The 23,822-nt window shown below is 40.5% G+C and overlaps 1 protein-coding gene across 10 annotated transcripts in view; it reads left to right on the forward strand.

Annotated features, from left to right (window-relative positions):
* The window catches only part of MYO9B (myosin IXB), a 140,666-nt gene that overhangs the window by 57,900 nt on the left and 58,944 nt on the right, over positions 1–23,822 (forward strand). For all 10 annotated transcript variants that reach the window (XM_078154068.1, XM_020969255.2, XM_078154067.1 and 7 more), the window contains exons 3-4: positions 11,228–11,322; positions 23,476–23,538. In XM_078154068.1, the coding sequence (XP_078010194.1) occupies positions 11,228–11,322; positions 23,476–23,538 (158 nt within the window). The remainder of the gene's footprint in view (positions 1–11,227; positions 11,323–23,475; positions 23,539–23,822) is intronic.

Consider the following 23,822-nt stretch of genomic DNA (forward strand, 5'->3'; position numbering starts at 1 on the left):
ATATAGCTGGATTAGTAGCAAAGTTATGATTTGAACCCAAGTCACCTGACTTCAAAGGGTCTTCTGTCTTCTCTGCCTCCTGTACCACACTGTTTCTAATACAAATACAAAAGATAGAAGTTGTAGCAAAGTTATGGGGCAGATTCTAAATAATGTGTAAGCAACAAAGAAGGGAAGAACTATCCACTGCCTGAAATCACAAGAGAACAAAGGAGTATTAGATGTGACCGCAGTCTTTGGTGTCACTTGAGATATTGTTTCCTTTCCGGCGGGGGGGGGGGGCAGGCTAAGTTACCTCCTCATTAAAATGAGGGATTTGAACTAGATGAGATGTCTAAGGTCCCTTCCAGGACAAAGATGTAATTTATGACCTTTGCCATTAAAATGAAATTAAGAATTATGACTATCAAACTAGAAGTATCATTCTAATTTAACATTTTGTTGGATCTATATCAATGTTATAGGCATCTTGGGGGGAAGTACTAGTCAGTTTGCCATATTATATGATTATTGCTTATATCCCTTAGATCTCTTCCTTCCGTCATTCCATTCCATAACACCGATGTTATTCAAGAAATTTTGTCTTAACCATATTATTTTATTTGTGCTTTAAGTCTCTTTGTCATGAAGTTTGATGTGGGCCTCTCTTAAAACTCCAGAGATGAATATAAATGATAACAGTCCCACTCCTTATAAGCATTAAGCACATTTCCCACAGCTTGAAATATAGAAATATAAGCCAGATATTTTTAGATTGGCTTTTGAAAAGTTGCTCTGTGCTGAGACTGCATACCAGACATGTGAGATCATTGGAGCTATGGGGCAGGTTTAAGCCATACACATCTCTTATGAGAGTAATTGTAAAATAAAATATCTTGGTATCTAGAAGTCAGGCAGGCCTAAGTTTTCTTCTCAATAGTTGTTTAACTGTAAATTTACCATTTTCAGGGCTGTTTAGGTTTTTTGTTTTTATTTTTTGCATCAGTCAAGTCATCCAGAATTTATTAGGTGCCTACCATGTGCCAGGCACTGTGCTAAGTGAAGAAAGAAAGAAAGAAAGAAAGAAAGAAAGAAAGAAAGAAAGAAAGAAAGAAAGAAAGAAAAAAAGAAAGAAGAAAGAAAAAAAGAAAGAAAGAATCCTGTCCTCAACAAGCTCACAATCTACTGGAAGAGACAACAAGGAAATTACTATATCCAAATGAGAGAATAAATTAAGATTATCTCAGGAGGAAGGCACTAAGATTAAGTAGGAATGGAAAAGTCTTCCTGCAGAAGGATAAATTTCAGCTGAGACTTGAAGGAAGCCAGGGGAAAGAAGAGGTGGAGATGAGGAAGATGAGAATTCCAGGGATGGGGAACAGCCAGTGAAAATACTTGGATAACCAGGGGGCAGTATCCTTGGAGTGAAGAGAGTGTAGAGGTGAATAAGGTATCACAAAACTTAAAAGGTAGAAGGGGACCAGGTTAAGTCAGACAGTAAGCATTTATTGGGCAGCTAAGTAGTGCAGTGGATAGAATGCTGGGCTTGGAATCAGGAAGATTCATCTTCTTGAGTTTAAATTTGATCTCACACACTTTACTCTGTGATCCTAGGCAGGTCACTTAACCCCAATTGCCTTAGTTTCATCATCTGTAAAATGAGCTGGAGAGGGAAATTTGCTCCTAGGGGTGATAAGGAGCAGCTGGAGTTTAGTGATACAAGGGTGATACGGTCTGACCTGTATTTTAGGAAAATCACTTTGACAACTAAGTAGAGGATGGACTAGAGTGGGGAGAGATTTGTGGTAAGCAGACCAACCAGCAGGCTATTGTATCAGAAGAAAGAAGGAGGCATATTCTAGAGATGTAAAGGTGAAATCGAGGGGCCTCGACAACACATGGGATAGAGGAGGCGAGTTCAGTTCGGGGCATGTTGAATTTAAGATGTTCACAGGATATCATCTTGGAGATGTTTGTGGAGCAATTGGAGATTCAAGATTGGAGGTCAGCGGAAAGGTTAGAAGTGGATTAATAGATTTGAGAATCATCAGCATAGAAGTGAAAATCAAATCCATAGGAGCTGATGCGATCACCAAGTGAAGTAGTACAGAGGGAGAAGAAAAGAGAGCCCCGAACAGAGCCCTGTGGGGCACCCACTGTAGGTGTGCCCTGAATGAAGATCCAGGAAAGGAGTCTGAGAGGGAGTGGTCACATAGGTAGGAGGAGAACCAGGAGAGAGTGGTGTCCCAAAAACCTAGAGAAGAGAGTACTAAGGAAAAGAGGATGGTGGACAGTATCAAAGACTGCAGAAAAGTCAAGAAAGATGGAGATTGAGAAAAGGCCATTGAATTTGTCAACTAAGAGATCCATGATAACTTTGGGAAGAACACCTTTGGTGAAGTGATGAGGTCAGAAGCCCCGCAAAAGACAGGAGAGATATGGGATAATAGTGGGGTTGGAAGGATTAAGGGAGGGCTTTTTGCGGATGGAGGAGACATGAACGTGTTTGTTGGGCGGTAGGGCAGCAGCTAATAGAGAAAGATTGAAAATAAGTGAGAGAATAGGGATGATAGAGGAAGGAATCTGCAGGATGAGATGGGATGGAATGAAATCACTTGTACAGGTAGAGAGGGTTTGCCTTGGCAAGGAGAAGGGCTACCTCTTTGTGTTATGTTTAGTGCCCCATCATCCAGCCACACGATCAGAGGGGAGAAGAGATTCCTCTCTCCTCTCCCTTCCTCCCCTCCTCTCCCTTCCCCTCCCTTATGTGAGACAGGTGAAGGAGAAGGTAGTGGCTAGAAGCATCTGTGTGATATGATATGATATGAAGTAAAGAAGTGAGAAGAGGGAGCTTTCAGCAAATGGCTTTTTAAAGAAGGACTTTAAGAGTTAAAGAATATTTTATATCAGATCCTGGAGGTAATATGAAGCTGCTGGAGTTTGAGTGGAGGTAGAGCAAGGAGATTAGATGATTAGGTCTTTGCTTTAAGAGAATCACTTTGATGGATGAGTGTAGGATGGGCTGGAGTGGAGAGACTCTTATTAGTGAAACTAATTCATTAATAAGCTAAGACTTTTAAGGCATAAAATGAAATTTCTGTTTGTACGAAATATGTCAGTCTTCTTTATTTCATTGGGAACAGTTGGTGAGCTGTAGTGAAAAGAGCAGCAAACTAGAATTTAGAATACCTCAGGCTTAGCCCTAAATTAAGCATATGTTGTATGCAAGAAACTCTACTAGGGCCTGGGGATACAAAAGTAAAGGATCATAGATTCTCTGCCCTTAAAGTGCTTAAATTCTACTGGAGAGCAAGGGGAAGTATGGCATGTACAAAAGTAAACGTTGGGGGTGCTGATCCCATGGGCTCTTCCTGCTCCTCCATGTCTCCATCTGTAAAATAAGGGAGTAGGAGTAAGTGGTTTCCAGTTCTAACTTTATGCATCAACAATATCTTCTCCAGAACAAAGTTAGCAGCAAAGTTTGCTGCTTTTCAGTTTGCATGGATAAAGTGTGCCCAGGCAGAGACATTATTTGTCTCCTCAGTTAATACATGTGCAGCTATATATTGCTGTTGTATCACCAGCTACCTCTAAGTATCACTCTTAACAGCTAGGTGGCACAGCGGATAGGATAGAGCAGTGGTTCTGGAGTTGGGAAGATGAGAGTTCAGCTCCAGCCTCAGACATTTACTAGGTGTATTACCCTGGGCAAGTCATTTAACCTAGGTCTGCCTCAGTTTCTTCAGCTGTAAAATGGGGATAATAATAACATCTACCTCCTGTGGTTGTTGTGAGGATCAATGAGATAATATTTGTCAAGGGCTTAACAGTGCCTGGCATATAGTAAGTTCTTTATAAATGCTTATTCCCTTTCTCCTTCCCTCCACAAAAAAGGTAAGGGCCCTCACAGCTTCTGTGTAATCTTTCAAGCTAACAAGACTTCAAATTACAGAATAAGTTTTAACTAAACAGCAACAACAACAAAAAAAAAGACGTGCAAGGCAACCATTCCTTTCTGTCTCTCTACCCAGAATGTCCATTCTCCAATCCCACAACACACACAAAGGGAAAATGCACTTCACTGATACAGCCCTTTTTCCAGGCTTGCACCGGCCCATAGCTCAAAGAACCAGCAAAAAGGGTAAAGTCCTGGTCAGTCCTTCCATGTCATAGCTCTCTTATTACTCCTCTTTGACTTCTGCTTCTGATATGTCCAGGAGGGGACTTTTCACTCCTCCGCCTGCCTTTTATCTGATGCCAGTTCTGGGCTTCTGGGCTTCCCTGGGATCCTGGGATCTCTGGAAGGAACCAATTCCGTGCATCCACCCAGCTTCTCCTTAGGTCTCCCAAGTTCTTATTATGTCTTCTCTTGGCAGTCTCTCTCTCTCATCTTCCTGTTTCACCCAAGTTAGAAGTTCAGTGGCCACTCACAGACTCAATCTTACTACCAATTTCTATGAACTTTGATTTGGTCATTCCCAGCCTGGACATTTGACCCTTTGGTAGCCTGCGTAGCCTCCTGCAAATGTTCTAGGGGTAGAAGGGAGGATGGGGGGTGGGGAGGCAAGCCTTACTACATGAGGGCCAGACTTAAAACCAGTTGGCTTAGCCTATATCTGTCTGGCATTAATAGCGCATCAAGTACCCAAAGCCAAGCAAGGAATTCTTGTCTTATCAAGGACTTGACCTTTTCCAGGGAATAGATACCTGGCATTTGTATGATGTTTTAAGGTTAAAGTCACAGGTCTCGTATCTGATCCTCGCATTTTTCTGAGGTAAGTGCTGCAAGTATTATTGTGATTTTACAGAGGAAGAAAACGAAGTTGTGAAAAGTAAATAGCTTCTCCATGGTCATACAACTTGTATGAATCTGAGTCAGGTTTCAAACTCAGGCCTTCCTGAGCCATGCTCTCCGTTTCACTGTTCTGCCACATCATTGGGGTAAGAAAGACCCAAAACAATACTTGGTCACAACTGTTGCATGTGTTTGACATGTTATAGAGGGAAGAGATTCTTCACTTTTTGTCATGGACTCGTTCTCAGAATAAGGTTTTTAAATGCATAAAATAAAAGGCAAGTTACAAAGGAAACCAATTCTATTTAAATAGTTACCAAAAATTTTTTTTATGAAGTTCAGGCTCAGGTTAAGAACTCCTGTTAAAGGAATCTGAATGATTGAAGAAATTAAGATATGATATTTCACATCATCTAAAGATCTTGGGAGTATCTTAGAAAATAGAAATCAGATTTGATCATTTGAGAGAGGACTTTTAAGATCATCGACATCAGATGCATTTTAGTGAAGCTCGAAAGGGACATTAGCCTAATAGGAAGCATCATTGTGGGCTGCAGGCTGAGAAGAGCCCTGAACTCGAAGCCTTAAGAGCTCTCTTGTGTATGGTGTGATTGTTAGCATGGCACTCATCTTTCTGAGCTTTGGTTTTTTCAGTTCTAAAATGAAGTGCTTGCGCTAAGAATCTTGAGCATTTGAGAAATGAAAATGTCGCTTTTTCCCTAAGAGTCAACCTCAGTTCGTGAAGAGCAGGTTCCCTATGTTAGGTGACTCCATGAAGAGTTGTCTGTTTCCTGCTGTCTCCAACACAACCACTACTGCCACCTCAAAACAGAAAGAAACGTACCAAATAAAGCAGTTAAAAACAGGAGAACAGGGTTACAACTCCCCATGAGGTAAATAGTATAGGAAAAATCAAGGCTCACATCACAAGTTCAGCACCCTGCACTCAATAGTATTCACGTGCCTACATCATGCTAGATTTGGTGTCAGAGGACCTGGACACTGTGTCTTTTTGAGCCTCAGTTTCCTCGTCTGTAAATGAGGGACACCTTCCAAGGCACCTTCCAGCTCTACATCTGTAATATTGTGATCTCAAAAAAGGTAGGAAACCATTCTAACTTTCAGTGAGTCTATGGAATTGATTTGCCCAGGGTGTCACAACTAATACTAGAAGAATATGTCTGTATATGACCACCATCCTACCCCACCCACCCAAAAAAAAAAAGCAAAAGAAAAGCTTGGGCTGCCACTTTCCTTAGAGCAATGGCTCTTAACCTGGAGTCTGTGAACCTACTTTTGTTTTTTTAAAAAGCATAGTAATAAATTTATTTCAGTATACTTGGTTTCCTTTGTAATCTTGTGTTTTATTTTATGTATTTTAAAACCTTATTCGGGGGGGGGTGGAGCCAAGATGGCAGAGTAAAAGCAGTGACTTGGTTGAGCTCTCCCTCAAACCCCTCCAAATACCTATAAAAATGGCTCTAAACAAATTCTAAAGCAGCAGAACCCACAAAAAGACAGAGTGAAACAAATTTCCAGCCAAAGACAACCTGGATGGTTGATGAGAAAGGTATATCGTGCCAGGCAGGGAGAGGAACACAGTTCAGCGTGGGCGCACAGGCTGCAGCGAACCTGGAACAGGCCTCAGAGGGCTGAATCTCAGGAAGCTGCGGTGGTTTCCAGACTTCTCAACCCATGAACACCAAAGGCAGCTTAGAAGGTCAGTGGGAAAAGTCTGTTTCTGTGGTGAGTGAGAGAAGGACAGTGGAGTTCCAGCCCTATTCCCCAAGCTCAGCCCTGGGGCAGCTGCTGCCTCCTGAGCTCCTGGCCCACAGACTGAGGGGGAATCCACTGGCTGATCAGAGAGGGATTGCAGGGATTTCTCTGCTGGTGCAGGAATCTCTTGCTTTGCCTGTATTTGGATCTGGGTCACAGTTCTGGGTGGCTGTCCTGAGGCAAGGAGGAGTGCTGATGTGGTACAGCTTGTATGGCTGTGTGGAGGAAATCCTCACAGTTCCAAGACAGAAAAGAGTGCTTGTGGTCACTCATAGACTAGAGCACAAGCCAGGAGAAGAGTAAACACCTCGCCCCTTATCATACCACCTTGGAAGAACAGAAAATTTACAGGTCCCTAGAAGTATCTATGAATTAAACAGCTGCACAAAACCCCTGAAGCTTGGGACAGTACATTCTTCACACTGAAAACAGACTCCTACCTTAACAAAGAGTTTATAATAACTTAAGTAATTGGCCAGGATCATGAGCAAGCAGCACAAAAAGAGTCAGACTATATTATCTTACTTTGGTGACAAAGAAGATGAAAACATACAACCACAAGAAGACAACGAAGCCAAAGCTCCTACATCCAAAGCCTCCAAGAAAAATATGAATTGGTCCAGGCCATGGAAGAGCTCAAAAAGGATTTTGAAAAGCAAGTAAGAGAAGTGGAGGAAAAACTGAGAGTGATGCTAAAGGAGACCCAAAAAATATACTGAAGAAAATAACACCTTAAAAAATAGCCTAACCCAAATGGCAAAAGAGGTCCAAAAAGCCAATGAGGAGAAGAATGCCCTAAAAAGCAAAATTGATCAAATGGAGAAGGAAGTCCAAAAGCTTACTGAAGAAAATAATTCCTTAAAAATTAGAATGGAGAAATTGGAAGCTAATGACAATTTGAGAAATCAAGGCACTGTAACACTAATCCAGAGGAATGAAAAAACAGAAGAGAATGTGAAATATCTCATTGGAAAAACAACTGACCTGGAAAATAGATCCAGGAGAGAGAATTTAAAAATTATTGGACTATCTGAAAGCCATGATCAAAAAAAGAGCCTAGACATCATCTTTCAAGAAATTATCAAGAAAAACTGCCCTGATATTTTAGAACCAGAGGGCAAAATAGAAATTGAAAGAATCTACCAATCACCTCCTGAAAGAGGTCCCCAAAGGAAAACTCCTAGGAATGTTGTTGCCAAATTCCAGAATTTCCAGGTGAAGGAGAAAATATTGCAAGCAGCCAGAAAGAAACAGTTCAAGTATGGTGGAAACACAATCAGGATAACACAAGATTTAGCAGCTTCTACATTAAGGGTCCGGAGGGCATGGAGTATGATACTCTGGAGGGCAAAGGATACAGGATTACAACCAAGAATCACCTACCCAGCAAAACTCAGTATAATCCTTTAGGGGAAAAAATGGTCATTCAGTGAAATAGGGGACTTTCAAGCATTCCTGAGGAAAAGACCAGAGCTGAATAGAAAATTTTACTTTCAAATACATGACTCAAGTGAAACTTGGAAGAGGTAAACAGGAAGGAGAAATTATAAGAGACGTAAGGTTGAACTGTTTATATTCCTTCATGGAAAGATGATATTTGTAACTCATGAGTCCTTTGTCAGTATTAGGGTAGTGGGAGGGAAAAACATTATATAGATAGAGGGCACAGGGTGAGTTGAAGATGAAGGGGTGATATCTGGGAAATAAATTAAGGGGTAGGAGAGGATTATACTGGGAGAAGGAGAAAGGATGAAGTAGAATGGGGTAAATTACCTCACAGGAAACAGACAAGAAAAGGCTTTATAGTGGAGGGGAAATGGGGGAAGGTGAGAGGGAGTGAGTGAATCTTATTCTCATAGGATTTGGCTCAAGGAGAGAATAACATACACAGTGGGGTTTGGAAATCTATCTTACTCTACAGGAAAATAAGTGGGAAGGGGACAAGAGAGCAGGGGATTGATAGAGGGGAGGGGATAATCAGAAGCAAACACTTCCGAGGAGAGACAGGGTCAAAAGAGAGAATAGAATAAAAGGGCAGTAGGATAGGATGAAGGGAATTATACTTAGTTTTTCACAACAGGACTACTATGGAAGTGTTTTGCATGACTACACATCTATAACCTGTATTGAGATGCTTGTCTTTTCAATGAGGGTGGGTGGGGAGGGAGGAAGGGAGAAAATTTGTAACCCAAAGTTTTAAAAACATACGTTAAAAAGAAAAAAGAAAAAATAATCTGTAAAAAAAAAAACCAAAAACATATTCTGAGAAGGGGTCCATAGGCGTCATCTGATTGCTGAAAGGGTCTGTGACAGAAAAAAGTTAAGATCCCCTGCCTTAGTGATTACAGAAGGAAGATTCAGTATTGAATTGGTCTCTTTATTGTGAAAGGGACATAAAAGTTATTTTTCCTTCTCATTTTTTTACTTGGGCAAACTGCCTTTTGACAGTAAAGCTGAGTCCTTTAGTACCTTTCCACAAAATAAAAAATATTGGGCACCTGGGATTTTGTTGGTGACTTTAGGAAAGATCCAGGAATCCCTACAACATAGAAAACATTCCAGTGTAATTCCCCAAGATGTAAAATCATATTTTCTAGCACCTCTTCTTTGTTTTTACTTTTAGCTTTAATACGGTTAACTCAATTTGAGTTTTAAAAGTCAGTTTCGTAAGAAGATTCATTTTATTTCTGTCTGCTTGAATACAGCTTAGACTGTGGTTTTAAGTGTTCTTGTGCAGACATAGCACTTATTTTTGGAACAGGAAGTTGATCCGTCTTGTGACCCTGATAAAACAGTCACTTCTTGATGACTGAAGACGACTTCCTATTATGAAGATGCTTCCAGACAGTGATCTGCTCTCTGATGGTGCTTGCTTTGCCTTCAGGGGAATCTTCTCCACACAATATATTCATTCTTATTGCCCTAGTTAGGTATTCTGGAACATTTTGGAAATTGTTACATATTTTATCCTTTCAGCCTCTCACAGCTCTTCTGTTTCCTTTTCTTGTTTAAAAGAACAGAGTAAATATGAGCAATCCCTGTTTAGCATCACAACTAGTATCTTTTTTACTATATCTTGATAATTGATCACTAAGACATTTAACCAGAGTTTCCAAAAAGTCTTCTTTAGAGTGGTTTGTCTTGGCTATGAACAGACTGGTTCTGCTAACAGCTGCCTCTTGAGCCCCAACTCCGACTTCTACTCCCAAAATGCATGTGGGAATTGATCTCCAAATTATATCTTCCATATCACAGCCCTTAATTATAAGCATACCCCAAGACTCTTTCCTGGTCATTCTTTATTATACCTCTCTCCTTGGTGATCATATCAGCCTTTCCTGGGTTTCATAATTTATCCAGATGACTCCTACCTCTATATAGCTAACCCTAGTCTCTCTTCTGAGCTCCAGTCCCACATTACCAGCAGTGTTTTAGACTTTTCAAACTGAATGTTCCATAAACTTCAAACTCAGCATATCTAAGACAGAACTCATCTCCACCCCCTCCCCAACAGCTTCCCAGTTCACAGCCTCAACCTTATCCTCAACTTTTTACTCTACCCTTACCCCATATAGTGAATCAGTTCCCAAATCCTACCATTTCTGTCTCTACAGTACCTCCTTCATATGACTCCTTGGCATTACTCACACAGGCCCCAGGCCTTAATTTAAGCCCTCATCACATATTGCCTGGACTATTAGAGTGATCTCCTAATTGGTCTCTTTATCTTAATTTTCTCCCCACTCCACTCTATCCTCCATACAACTACCAGAGTAATTTTCCTAAAATGTATGTCTGACGATGTCAGTCCCCTACTCAGTAAACTCCAGCTGCTCTTATTTGCCTCTAGGATCAAATGAACTCTTTCGGTTTTTTAAAACCCTTCATAATCAGGCCTCAAATTATCTTTGCAACCCTTTCCATGTTCTACTATGCATCCGTGCTGTCCCCCTCTTTGTTCCCCAAACACAGCCCCCCATCTCCCAAGTCCATGCCTTTGTATTGAATTGTCTCCCATGCTTGGCATGTACACCTTTTCCCTTCTCTGCCTCATTCAGTTTCCAGTTCCTTCACAACAGCTCTGCCACACAGAGCCTTTCCTGAGTATCCACACATACTTGTTAGTGCCTGCTGGATCTTGTATCTGTTTTGTACATATTCTGCAAATACTTATTTTGTCTCCCCCAGTAGGTTGTAAGCACTTTGAAAACAGGGACTGTTTAATTTCTTCTGTTTGTATCTTCTAGCATCTGGCACATAGCTAAGAAATGCTGATCGATTGTTTCAGAATAGTATAATTATACCTCCTATCATTAGGGCCACTGTAAATCTGTGAGAGACATTATAGAGACTTCTAGTAGCTCTTAGCATGCTATTCTCTGTTTTACCCAGTTCTTGCTCAGGTATGACTAGAGTCTTGAATTCCAGTCCCAACTCTACCAATTAGCTAGGCAGTGTGACCTCAGATACGTTGTTTAACCTTTCTAGGCCTGAGTTTCCTTGTTGGAAAAGTTGCAGAGCTTTGATGTTTCTGAATGATAATCTTACACAAGCTTATATTTTCATAATGTATTTCACAGCTTCTAAATGCTTAGATCTCAAGTTTCGCATGATGAATAATATGCCTTTAAACATGTAATATTTTGGATTTCATCATTCCTTTTATTTCCATTGTAGGCATTTGGAAATGCCAAAACAGCCCACAATAACAATTCAAGCCGTTTTGGGAAATTCATTCAAGTCAACTATTTGGAGAATGGCATTGTCCGAGGGTATGTACAATAATTTCAATTTTGTTTAATTTCAATTTAACAAGTTTTTTTAAAATGCCTACTCTCTGCAAGGGACTTTGTATGTGTACTGGGTAATGGATATGTGGAGAGGAACATGAAAAGTGCTTGTTATATTCTCCTGGAGGGATACAACTTAGACTTCACAGGAGGAGAGGGCATAGAAGAGGAGACTTGAAAAGAAATGAGTATTCTGGAGGTGGAGATGACAAAGGGACATGCATTCCATGAATTGAAAATATGCCTTATGTGATTATGTAAGGGGGTGGGGAAAAGATGGAAATCTAGGAAATCTAGTTTTGCTGGAAAGTACCATGTATGTGAGAGAGAGAGAGAGAGAGAGAGAGAGAGAGAGAGAGAGAGAGAGTGTAATATAAAATAAGCCTAGATAGGTGGGTTAGAGCCAGATTGTATTTGCAAATAGTTGAATGCATAGTTTAGGTAAGAAGTAATGAGGACCTGAAGGGGAATATAAGCAATCATTAGAAAAGAGTAGAAGAGTTTCTATGAAAGTATAGAATCAAAGGGACTTGGCAATTGGGTGTATGTGGGAGGTAAGGGGAGAGTTAATGAAATTATGAATTTGGGTGGCTTAGATTATGAAGATGATCAGCAAAAATGGGAAAGCTTAGAGGTGGGAGAGCACAGCCACAGGAAGCCAGCTATTTGAGGGCTAAGGGGGTTAAAAATTGGATAGGGGAGGTCCATAATGGGTGAAGGGGGTAGTAGAGTTGTTTTAAAGACAAGCCTTGTAATAAGCTATAGCAGGGAGGGCAGGATGCCACTTACCTTCCCATCCTCCACTTGGTTACCTACCCTTTGGGACCTGCCATGGCCCCGTGGGGGTACCACCTCCCACTTTGAAGTTTCAAAGTGTTATAGCCTGTCATTTTATTTGGATCATTACTGCTATCCACAGTAAGCTATCCTTGACAGCTTTGTGTCACCTGCACATTTAGTAAACATACTATCTGTGCCTTATCCAAGTCATGGATGAAAATGTTAAACAGAACAGATCCCTGGGGTATTCCACATTTCAGGTTGAAATCTAACCGTTGATGGCCACTCTTTAAATCAAGCCATTCAACCAGTTCCAAATCCATCTAATTTTACTGTCATCTAGCCTACATCTCACAGCCTTTCACAAGAGTGGCATGAGAGATTTTGTGAAAGGGCTATTAAAATCTAGTTAAACTCTACAGCTTTCTCTTAAGGTACTAATTTAGTAACCTTGTCAAAAAAACAAATCAGTTTGTCAGGTATGACCTATTCTTTTAAAAAATAATAATATGTTTATGGATACCTTCTGGTTTTATGTCACTGTCATTTCTGTGTATCTCCCCTGCCCCCTGAACTGAGCTGTTCCTTGCAACAAAGAAAAGGTTAAGTCAGAATGATTAAAAGTTACTGTGTATGATAATGGATGCAACATTCTGCTCTGAAAGTCCCCTTCTCTTCTTACAGGAGTGAGATTTATTTATTATATGTTCCCAGAGACCATTATTGGCACTGGGTTTTTTTTGTTGTCGTTTTGTGGTTTTTAGCTATTGATTTCAGCTTTTTTAGTGATCTTTTTAAATTTATATTGTTATAGTCATTGTGTAACAGCTTTTCTGGTTCTGCTTTTACCCTGTATCAGTTCTTACAGATCTTCCTGTGTTTTTCTGTGTTCTCTAGACATATCATTTATTTAGCCATTCCCTAATCAAGAGATACTCATTTTTTGGGGGGGTGGAGCCAAGATGGCAGTGTGAAAGCAGTGACTTGCTTGAGCTCTCCCCCCAGCCCCTCCAAATACCCATAAAAAATGGCTCTAAACAAATTCTAAAGCAGCAGAACCCACAAAAAGACAGAGTAGAACAAATTTCCAGCCCAAGACAGCCTGGATGGTTGATCGGAAAGACTTATCGCACCGAGTGGGGAGAGGAGGGCAGTTCAGCGTGGGTGCGCAGGCCACAGCAAACCTGGAGCAGGCCTCAGAGGACTGAATCACGGGCAGCTCTGGTGGCTTCCAGACTCCTCAATCCATGAACGCCAAAGACAACTTAGAAGGTCAGTGGGAAAAGTCTGTTTTTGCGGTGAGAGAAGAGCTAGGTCAGAGCCAGTTCCAGAGCGCAGAGCGCAGAGTTCAGGTGCCGGGGTGGTGGCTGTGTCCTGAGCTTCCGGCCCACAGACTGAGGGGGAATCAAGTGGCTGATCAGAGGGCGACTGCAGGAATCTCTTTGCTGGTGCTGAGGCAGGAATCTCTTGCTCTGCCCATGCTTGGATCTGGGTCACAGTTCTGGGTGGCAGTCCTGGGGTGAGGAGGAACGCTGGCGCGGTGGAGCTTGTAGTGGTGGTGAAGAGGAAACCCTCCTCACAGTTCCAAGAGAGAAAAGACTGCTTGTGGCCAGTCACTCAAAGACCAGAGCACAGGCCAGGAAAAGAGTAAACACCTCACCCATTATCTTACCACCTTAGAAGAACTGAAAATTTACAGGTCCCTAGAAGTATCTCTGAAAACAGCTACACAAACCCCCAAGGCTTGGGACAGTACATTCTCCACATTGGAAGCAGACTCTTACCTTAACAAAGAGTTTAAAACTCAAGTAGTTGGCTGGAATCATGAGCAAACCTTGCAAAAAGAGTCAGACTGTATTATCTTACTTTGTTGACAAAGAAGATCAAAACATACAACCAGAAGAAGACAACAAAGTCAAAACTCCCACATCCAAAGCCTCCAAGAAAAATATGAATCCGACCCAGGCCTTGGAAGAGCTCAAAAGGGATTTTGAGAAGCAAGTAAGAGAAGTAGAGGAAAAACTGGGAAGAGAAATGAAAGTGATGCAAGAAAATCATGAAAAACAAGTCAACAGCTTGCTAAAGGAGACCCAAAAAAATACTGAAGAAAATAACACCTTAAAAAATAGCCTAACCCAAATGGCAAAAGAGGTCCAAAAAGCCAATGAGGAGAAGAATGCCCTAAAAAGCAAAATTGGCCAAATGGAAAAGGAAGTCCAAAAGCTTACTGAAGAAAATACTTCCTTAAAAATTAGAATAGAGCAATTGGAAGATAGTGACTTTATGAGAAATCAAGACACAGTAGAACAAATCCAAAAGAATGAAAAATTAGAAAACAATGTGAAATATCTCATTGGAAAAACAACTGACCTGGAAAATAGATCCAGGAGAGAGAATTTAAAAATTTTGGACTATCTGAAAGCCATGATCAAAAAAAGAGCCTAGACATCATCTTTCAAGAAATTATCAAGGAAAACTGCCCTGATATAGTAGAACCAGAGGGCAAAATAGAAATTGAAAGAATCCACGATCTCCTCTGAAAGAGATCCCCAAAGGAAAACTCCTAGGAATATTGTAGCCAAATTCCAGAGTTCCCAGGTCAAGGAGAAAATATTGCAAGCAGCCAGAAAGAAACAATTCAAGTATGTGGAAACACAATCAGGATAACACAAGATTTAGCAGCTTCTACATTAAGGACCACAGGGCATGGAATATAATATTCCAGAGGGCAAAGGAGATAGGATTACAACCAAGAATCACCTACCCAGCAAAACTGAGTATAATCCTTCAGGGGAAAAAATGGTCATTCAGTGAAATAGAGGACTTTCAAGCATTCTTGATGAAAAGACCAGAGCTAAATAGAAAATTTGACTTTCAAATACAAGACTCAAGTGGAACATGAAGAGGTAAACAGGAAAGAGAAATCATAAGAGACTTAAGGCTGAACTGTTTATATTCCTTCATGGAAAGATGATATTTATAACTCATGAGACCTTTGTCAGTATTAGGGTAGTGGAGGAAAAAATTATATGTATGTATGTATAGATAGATAGATAGAGGGCACAGGGTGAGTTGAAGAGAAGGGGTGATATCTGGAGAATAAAATTAAGGGTGAGAGAGGATTATACTAGAGAAGAGAAAGGGAGAGGTAGAATGGGGTAATTATCTCACAAAACAGACAAGAAAAGTTCTTACAGTGGAGGGGAAACAGGGAAAGGTGAGAGGAAATGAGGGAATCTTATTCTCATAGGATTTGGCTTAAGGAGGGAATAACATACATACTCAGTTGGGTATGGAAATCTGTCTTACCCTACAGGAAAATAGGGGAGAAGGGGACAAGAGAGCAGGGGATGATAGAGAAGGGCAGATTGGGAAAGGGTAATCAGAAGAATACTTCTGAGGAGGGACAGGGTCAAAAGAAAGAATAGAATAAATGGGGGGGGCAGGATAGGATTAAGGGAAATAGAGTTAGTTTTTCACAACATGTCTACTATGGAAGTGTTTTGCATAACTGCACATGTATACCTATATTGAGGCTTGCCTTTTCAATGAGGGTGGGGTGGGAGGAAGGGAGAAAATTTGGAACCAAAGTTTTAAAAACACATGTTTAAAAAAAATGTTTCCACATGCAACTGGGAAATAAGAAATACAGGAAATGAGGTACAGAAATCTATCCTGCCCTACAGGAAAATAGAAGGGGAAGGGATAAGAGAAAGGGGGAGAGATAGAAGGAGGGCAGACTAGGGGAAGGGGTATTCAGAATGATGCCATCTTGGGGTGGGGGAGGGGCAAGATGGGGTGAAAATATGGAATTCAAAATCTTGTGGAAGTAAATGTTGAAAACTAAAAATAAATTTATAAAAAAAAATTAAAGAATAAAATAAAATTTAAAAAAAGAGAGATACTCATTTTTCCCCTGATTCTTTGCTACTGCAAAAGGCATGAATATTTTAGTATATAATGGAACTTGATTTCTGTGTTTTACTTTCTTGTGACAAATGCCGTTAATAGGATTGCTAGATCAAAAAGTTTGAACAACTTAGTCGCTTTTCTTACGTGATGGTCAGTTGTTATTAAGAGCAGTTGGCTTAAGGGCAGCTAGGTGGCACAGTGGATAGAGCTCTGGCCTTGGAGTCGGGAGGACCTGAGTTCAAATCTGGCCTCAGACATTTGACACTTACTAGCTGTGTGACCCTGGGCAAATCACTTAACCCCGATTGCCTCACCAAAAAGCAAAGAAAAAAAAAGAAAAAAAAAGAATGGTTGGCTTAATTCACAGCTCTGCTTACAAGTCAAGTCATCAAGCATTTATTAAGCACTTACTGTGTGCCAGGTACTGTGCTGCTGAGTGCTAGGAATACAAAGGAAGACAAAAAACATTCCTGCTCTCAAGAAGCTGACAATCTAATAGAGAAGACAACATGCAATTCACTATGTATAAACGGAATATGCAAGACAAATTGGAGAATAATCTCAGAGAGAAGGCACTAACATTAAGGAGGGCCGGGAATGGTTTCTTGCAAAAGGTTGCACTTTAGCACTTTAGTTGAGACTTGAAGGAGGCCAGGGAAGCCAGAAGGTAAAGATGAGGAGGCAAAGCATTCCAGGCACAGCGGACAGCCGGCCCACAGTCAAGAGATTAGGGGCTAGTGCCACTGGATCATAGAGTACTCAGAGGGGCTGAGATGTAAGAAGACAGGGAAAGCAGGGTAAGGGTCAGGCCAAGTTAGGAAGAGGTTTTATCAGATTTGCCAGTTTTCAAGTATGAGGCAAATGGTTTTAACTTGAATTTCTCTTATTATCAGTGATTTGGAATTTGTTCCAAATGGTCTTCAATAGCTTGCAATTCTTTTGAAAACGTGTTTATACTCCGTGTTCTTACCTGTTGGGGAATGGCTCTTGGTCTTATCTATTTGTGTCAACTCTATATACATTTTGAATATGAGACTTCTGTATTCTCCTACTTTGTGGTTTCTCTTATTCTGCCTCCTTTGATTTTCCTCATGCAAAAACTGTACTTTATAGCACCAGTGATATAAATGACAACAACAATAAATGGCAGCTGAACTCAGTGTAATTGCACTTCCCCCTCTAAAAGGGAGGTAGGATGACAGGTGTGATATGTTGCATACACTGTCGAAAGATTGTTGCTTTGTCCCTTAGACTTTGCTGGAATTCCCTGGTTTGTTATCTGTTAATTTGTTGGGTTGTGCCTTGTGAAAATCAAGGTTTGAAATGAAAGTGTTTCCCTGGATTGATACGTTTATTTGATTGCTGCCTATTCAGTTTATGATAACAATGAGCTTCCGGAATGTTGGTTCTGGGGGTAATAAGGAACCTATTTACTTCATTTAACAAATTGGAAGAATCCAGATATATGCCAAGAGTTGTTTTTGAAATGCTCACGGTGCGGTTGTTTAGTTGAAGTTCTGCCTGCAGTCTTCTTTACACTGAGGATTTGATTAGCAAACTCTTTCTTTGTAGATAATGAAAAGATAAATTTTAACCTGGACCCTTTCTGTAATTTCACAGATTTTCACTGAATGGAGACTTTGATTAATGGGATTTTTCTGTTTTTATGTTGACTGATAATGCTTTCGTGTAACTTTTTTCATATTCATAGAATGAATAGCAGTTGTTTTCAAGCAAGTTCCTCTTCTCTTAGCTTGAGTATTACATGTGGCAAGGGAAGCGTACAAGGGTCAACTTAGCACGTCTCTTAAGGACAAGGACTATCATTTTTCATCTTGTATGCCTTGTTTAACATAATGCCTTTCACATAGTATATGTTTCATAAACATTTCTTAAATTGAATTTATATTCATCAAACCAGGTAAGGATCGTGTAGGTAACTAGGTTGGGGGGAGGGGAGGGTGGGTTGCCTATGGTCCAGGCAATTTTTTTGTATCAGAAACCTCTTTGACAGGCAGTGTGGTGAAGTCCATGAACCCCTGCTCAGAATGTTTTTAAATTCAGTAAATATACTGAAATACAGGTATGAAAATTTTTTTAAAAGCAAGAGTACAGCTAGGTGGCGCAGTGGATAGAGCACTGGCCCTGAATTCAGGAGGACCTGAGTTCAAATCCAGCATCAGACACATAACACTTACTAGCTGTGTGACCCTGGGCAAGTCACTTAACCCCAATTGCCTAAAGACAAAGAAACCAAAAATAAATAAATAAACAAACAAACAAACAAATAAATAAATAAATAAAGCAAGTTAAGAATCCTTGCTGGTCTCTAAAGTGAGAAGTGAGACACTGAATATTGATAGGCCCCTGAGTAGAATGAGCAAGAGGGCCCAGGTATCAGTGATGCTCTCACCTTTCCCAGGAGGGCACCCAGCAGATAATTTTAGGCAGGACAGATGGGGTGAGTGACTAGGATCCGATTAGTTGGTTATTCTATGCCTTGGCTCCTCAGACCCAAACAAACCACAGTCTCTTTCCACCAAGGCATATAGATTTCCACCTCCCAACTTAGATTCGCCCTGCTAGGGGAATGTTCCCTATTGTTTCTTCTGGCCAGACCATGCCTATGACTACCTTAAAGACTTTTTTCAAAATTCATGTCATAGAGTTATAAAATGCTAGAGCTGGAAAAACCCTCTCATTTTACACATGAGAAAATTGAGGTCTACAGAGGTTGTGACTAAGCCGAGGTTATCAACTAGTTAATGATGAAGTTTACACTAGAACCCTGTCTCCTTCTACTTTTTCCAGGGTTCTTTCAAGCAAGCAAGCATTTCTTTTATTTTTAGTATTTTATTTTTTCCAAATACATGTAAAGACAATTTTTGACTTTTTTTTTTTAATAAAATTTTGAGTTCCACATTTCCTCCCTACCTCTCTTCCCTTCCATCCCTCCAACCTACTTAGGACAGTAAGCAATTTGATATAGGTTGTATATGTAAGCAAGCATTTCTGAAGCACCTACTATGTGCCAGGTGTGAGAGATACAAAAACAAAAGTGAAACAGCTGCTTCCTAATAAGAGACTATATTCCTGTAGAGGAATATGCAAAATAGACATGAGGTATTGGGAGTGGAGGCCCACCAGCATCAGGGTCAGAAGAGCTGCGCCTGGAGGGAGGAGGGACAGGCCTTTACGGACTGACCCCGTGTTACTGTAGTAGGCTCAGGAGCTTGTGTTCCTCCAGAATAGAAGAGAATGTGATTCAGTGCAGGGAGTTGGAGAACCTGAGTTTACAACCACCAGTGTGACATTTCATTGCTACTCCCTCCTCAGTTGCCTCATCTGAAGCATGAGAGAGTCGCTATAAATGACTTCTGAATTCCCTTCCATGTTGAAGTCTATGATCCAAAACAAGGACATAGGACATAAAGTCGCGTCACAACGGTTTAGGGAAAACAAAACAAAGACATCCAAGATAACGTGAGTGTGTCTGCAGAGCAGGCCATTAAGTGCAGTGTAACATGCTGCAAGCTGAGCGAGCGTGGAAGTGCCGAGAATGTACTGACTGAGCTCCGGATTCGGCGGGTTGGGCGAAGGGACCTTGTTGTGGGGGAAAGTTTGTTTTAACCCTGGTCCTGAACGTGGTGAAGGCTTGCAGTTGGCAGAGACGAGTAGTGTGTGCAAAGATGTGGACAACGAGTAAGTCGTACGCAGGGAACCACAAAGAGACTGGCTTGACTCAAGCAGAGGGACTATGTTAGAGAATAAAAAGAAAGGAGATTCCAGAGTATGAGATGGTGTGTGGACAGAGCTGCTTCAGTGCTCCACTGAGAAATTTGAGCTATGTGTCCTAGCAAGGCTGGATGCAAAGTCTGTGGCCATGGAAACTCTGAGCCCAGCTCTCACTGACTAGCGGTGTGATCCTAAGCAAGTCACTTCACTTCTGTCTGTGTGCCTGTCACTGCCTTTATAAAACAGTAATAGTGATCGTGGTGGAAAGAAAGCCTGACCCAGAGGCAGAGACCTGGCTTTGAATTCTACCTCTGACCCTTCATAGCTGTCAATTGCTTAACAGACTCTGAGCTTCCATTTCCACATCTGTGAAAATGAGGATAGTGAAACCTGCAGCAGGATGTAACTCACTGGATTGTCGCGAAAGTGTTTTCCCAGTCTTTTAGTGCTTTATGGATATCAACTATTACTATTATCATTATTACCTACATCACAGAGTCGTTCAGACCCCCAAAATGAGATGTATTAAAATACTTTAAAATTATATGCTATACAGATTTAAAGTGGCATTGTTATTATTTCTAAAAGTAATAGGGGTACCTCTGTAGAGTTTTGCCCAGAGCTATAATACAAAAATGGAGGCAGCGAAGTGATTCATTGGATAGAGCACTGGTCCTGGAGTCAGAAAGACCTTAATTCAAATCTGGCTTTCGATACTTTCTAGCTATAAGAGTCTGGGTGAGTCATTTAACCTTTGTTTTACCTTATCAGCGTAGAAGGAAATGGCAAACCACGTCAGTATCTTTGCCAAGACAATCCCCTAGACAGTGTTGGCATGCTGCTATGGTCCACAGGGTCATGAAGAGTCAGACACACCTGAGTGACTGAATAACAACCTAACATGAGACTGATATTAGCAGAAGCTGCACATGGTATATACACTGGAGCTACAACAGACTAGAGGTCCAGAAACCTGCTGTCATCTAAACCAGTGATGAAACAGGGCCATTCAACCAGACAGGTCACATATTGACTTAGTTTTAAAATGTAATATTATCTGTGTTTTATTTTATTACTTATTTATTTTTATTTATTTTGTTAAATATTTCCCAGTTGCATTTTAATCTGGTTTGGAAGCACTTGGTGGGAGGTGGGAGAGGCTGCATGTTAACAAAACCTCTGATCTAGCCCAACCCCTGTAGGAATTTAAATAGCAAACAGTGACTGGCCTAGAGTGGTTTTTGTGGAAATGGAGCGGAAAGGATTAATCTTAGAAACATATTTGAAGAAAGAATAGCAGGACTTGCTGACAAAGTATAGGGGATGAAGGGAAGAGAGGAGTCAAATTCAAATTTCCCAGCTGTCAACCTAGGGAGGTGGAAATCTGTTGACAGAATTAGTAAAAGGGAAAGTTTAGAAGGGCTCTTTGTAAAGTTTGTAAGGTAACAACAGTTTTAAGGGTAAATGGTATGTTCTAGTAATGTGAGGGTCATGTAGGCAACTGAGGAGGAGGAAGTTAGAAGTTCTTGGTTGGAAATCCATGAGAAAAAGATTAAATGCCTGAGAAAGTGAACATAGAACAGGGATTCTTTGTGTCAAGGAGCTCTTTGGCAATGTGGTGAAGCCTATATGCACCCCTTCTCCAAACAATGTTTTTAAATACACAAAATAAAATACAAATTATTACAAAGAAAGCAAAGTATATTGAAATAGTTATCAGAATATTTTGTGGGGAAAAAAAAGTTCACAGACCCTAGGTTAAGAACCCATGTGACAAAAGGGGGAAAAAGCAGAAGGTAAGCCCCTAATTTGGGGGAGGGGTCAAAGGCAACAGAGTGCTCAGAAAAATAGAAAAAGTGATGAAAGTGGAGAGATCAGAAGGGATGAGAGTGGAGTAAAGGTCACAGGACATGGTCAAGGAGAGGTCGTTGTTGATCATGAGTAACTTTAATGTAATAGCACCAGATCGAAGGTGATTTAAGAACAGCGTTGGGAAAAATGGTACTGTTTTACTGGTAAGTAAGAGGAGACCTAGGTGCTATGAAGATTAGCCATAAAGGCAAGAAAGAAATATGGTGGTCAGAATCATGTAAAAGGCTCTTCTGAGAGAAGGTTTAGTATAAAGTAACATGCTCCAAAATGACTAGGGAACTGCCAAGAATATTCCAAATAAAGTTCCACAAAGAACACCAGTTTTCCTTTGAGGATTTCCCTGTGAATTTGGAAATTTGTCCCTCAAATTTGTTTTAGATTTGCATGGCAGATTGTCATTCTTCTACTCGATAAACTCCAGTGGCTCCCTTTTATCTGCAGGATCAAATATAAGTCCTTTGTCATTTAAAGCTTTTCATAATCTGGCCCTTCCTACCTTTCCTGTCTTCTTCTAATCTTCCTCTCCCCACACACTCTTAAGAACCAGTCCATACTGTACTTCTTGCTGTTCCTCACGTGCAGTATCTCTGTGCCTTTACATTGGTTGCTCCCCACACCTAGATTGTTTGGCCTTCTCTTTCACCTTTGCTTCAGAATCCCTGGCTTTCTTTAAGATGCAGACACCACCTTCTCACCAGCACCACCTTTCCCTGTCCTCTCAGCTGCTACCTTTCATCTGCTCTGTGTACCTTGTGTGTCACCCCCACTACAAAGAAATAAAGCTCCTTGAGCAAAAGAACTTTTGGCATTTCTTTTTATCCCTAGTGCCTGCCAATACAGTAGGTGCTTAATAAGTGCTTGTTGATTGATTGACCTTTTAGAATTTTAGGTGAAACAATTGGATTGCATTTTTTTAGGGGGATAACCATAAGAGTCAAAAATTTACTACATTGGTAATGTTTTACTGTTACTGAATCTTTGCATTAATGACAATCTTGAGTAGTGAATACTTTGTTGTCTCAGAATGAAAATCACAGTGGTCTACTGTGATAAGTTTATTCCTATTATCTTTTTAGAAAATGGAGAATATTTTAAACCCTCAGATGCATTGCTAATGAAGGAAGAGTTACTGTGGGGATTTTATTACCATGTCTAATTAAGACCAATTGTTGAAAACTGCGTTTTTGTGCAAATTCTGCATATTTGAAAGACTGCGTCTCTTCTTTGCCAGGAATCTTAGAATTTCTCACTTAGAGCAATTCTACATCATAGCTGAAGAGGTTGGTCTCTGCCCTTTTTGAACATGGAGTTCTGCTTTTAGCTACCAGAGAGTATCTTTTTATATCTAGCAGCTGGTGTAGGCTACATATCTGGAGAACAGTTAAAATCCAAGTTTTCCCAATTGGCTCTACTGGCATTTTCTTTAAATTTAAAAAAGTATTTGGAATCTATGTATTTTACTTATGGCTTATGTGGGTTTGAACTTGTAAAATGATGGCCCATAATCACAGTAGGTTTATGGATTGGGGTCCAGCTTTGGAGTCAGAAGGACCTGGGTTTAAGTCCTGTTGTTAACACATACTACTATGCGAACACATACTAGCTTGTCAAGGTGGGCAAATCACTTTAACTCTTGGAGCTCCTGGCAATCTGTAAAATTAAAATTTGCAGATGTGCCAGTCAGTGAAAGAAACTTCACGCTCTCCCACTCTCAGTCACATTGTATGAAAAAGACAGCATATTTGAATGATTAATTCAATTTGTAGCTCTTTAGAATAGTTACAAGTTACCCTGTTCTGCTATGGAAAATGTTTGTCTTCTTTTTTTTTTTGATAGAGCTGTTGTTGAAAAATATCTGCTTGAAAAATCTCGCCTAGTCTCTCAAGAGAAGGATGAAAGGTAAGACTATTATCCTGAAGTGATATATGAAGAAAGTGTTTGGGGGATGGGAATGGGGGAGAAAGAAAGAGAGTGTGTGGTTGTTCTGCTAATATCTATAAGAGGAAAAGGCTAGTTTGAGAATTCAGCAGAATGTCTTCATATGGGGCCCTTTGCAAATCGTCTGTGTTCTATTACAGATACAGTGAGCTAAGACTATCTCTCTCCTTATTAGGGAAGTTTTCTAAAATAACAACACACTTGTGGGAAAGAAAAAAACTTCCAAACATTATGCTTGCTAAACT

This window comes from Phascolarctos cinereus, unplaced genomic scaffold, assembly GCF_003287225.1.
Source record: "Phascolarctos cinereus isolate Bilbo 61053 unplaced genomic scaffold, phaCin_HiC Scaffold_4;HRSCAF=312, whole genome shotgun sequence".
NCBI lineage: Eukaryota > Metazoa > Chordata > Mammalia > Diprotodontia > Phascolarctidae > Phascolarctos > Phascolarctos cinereus.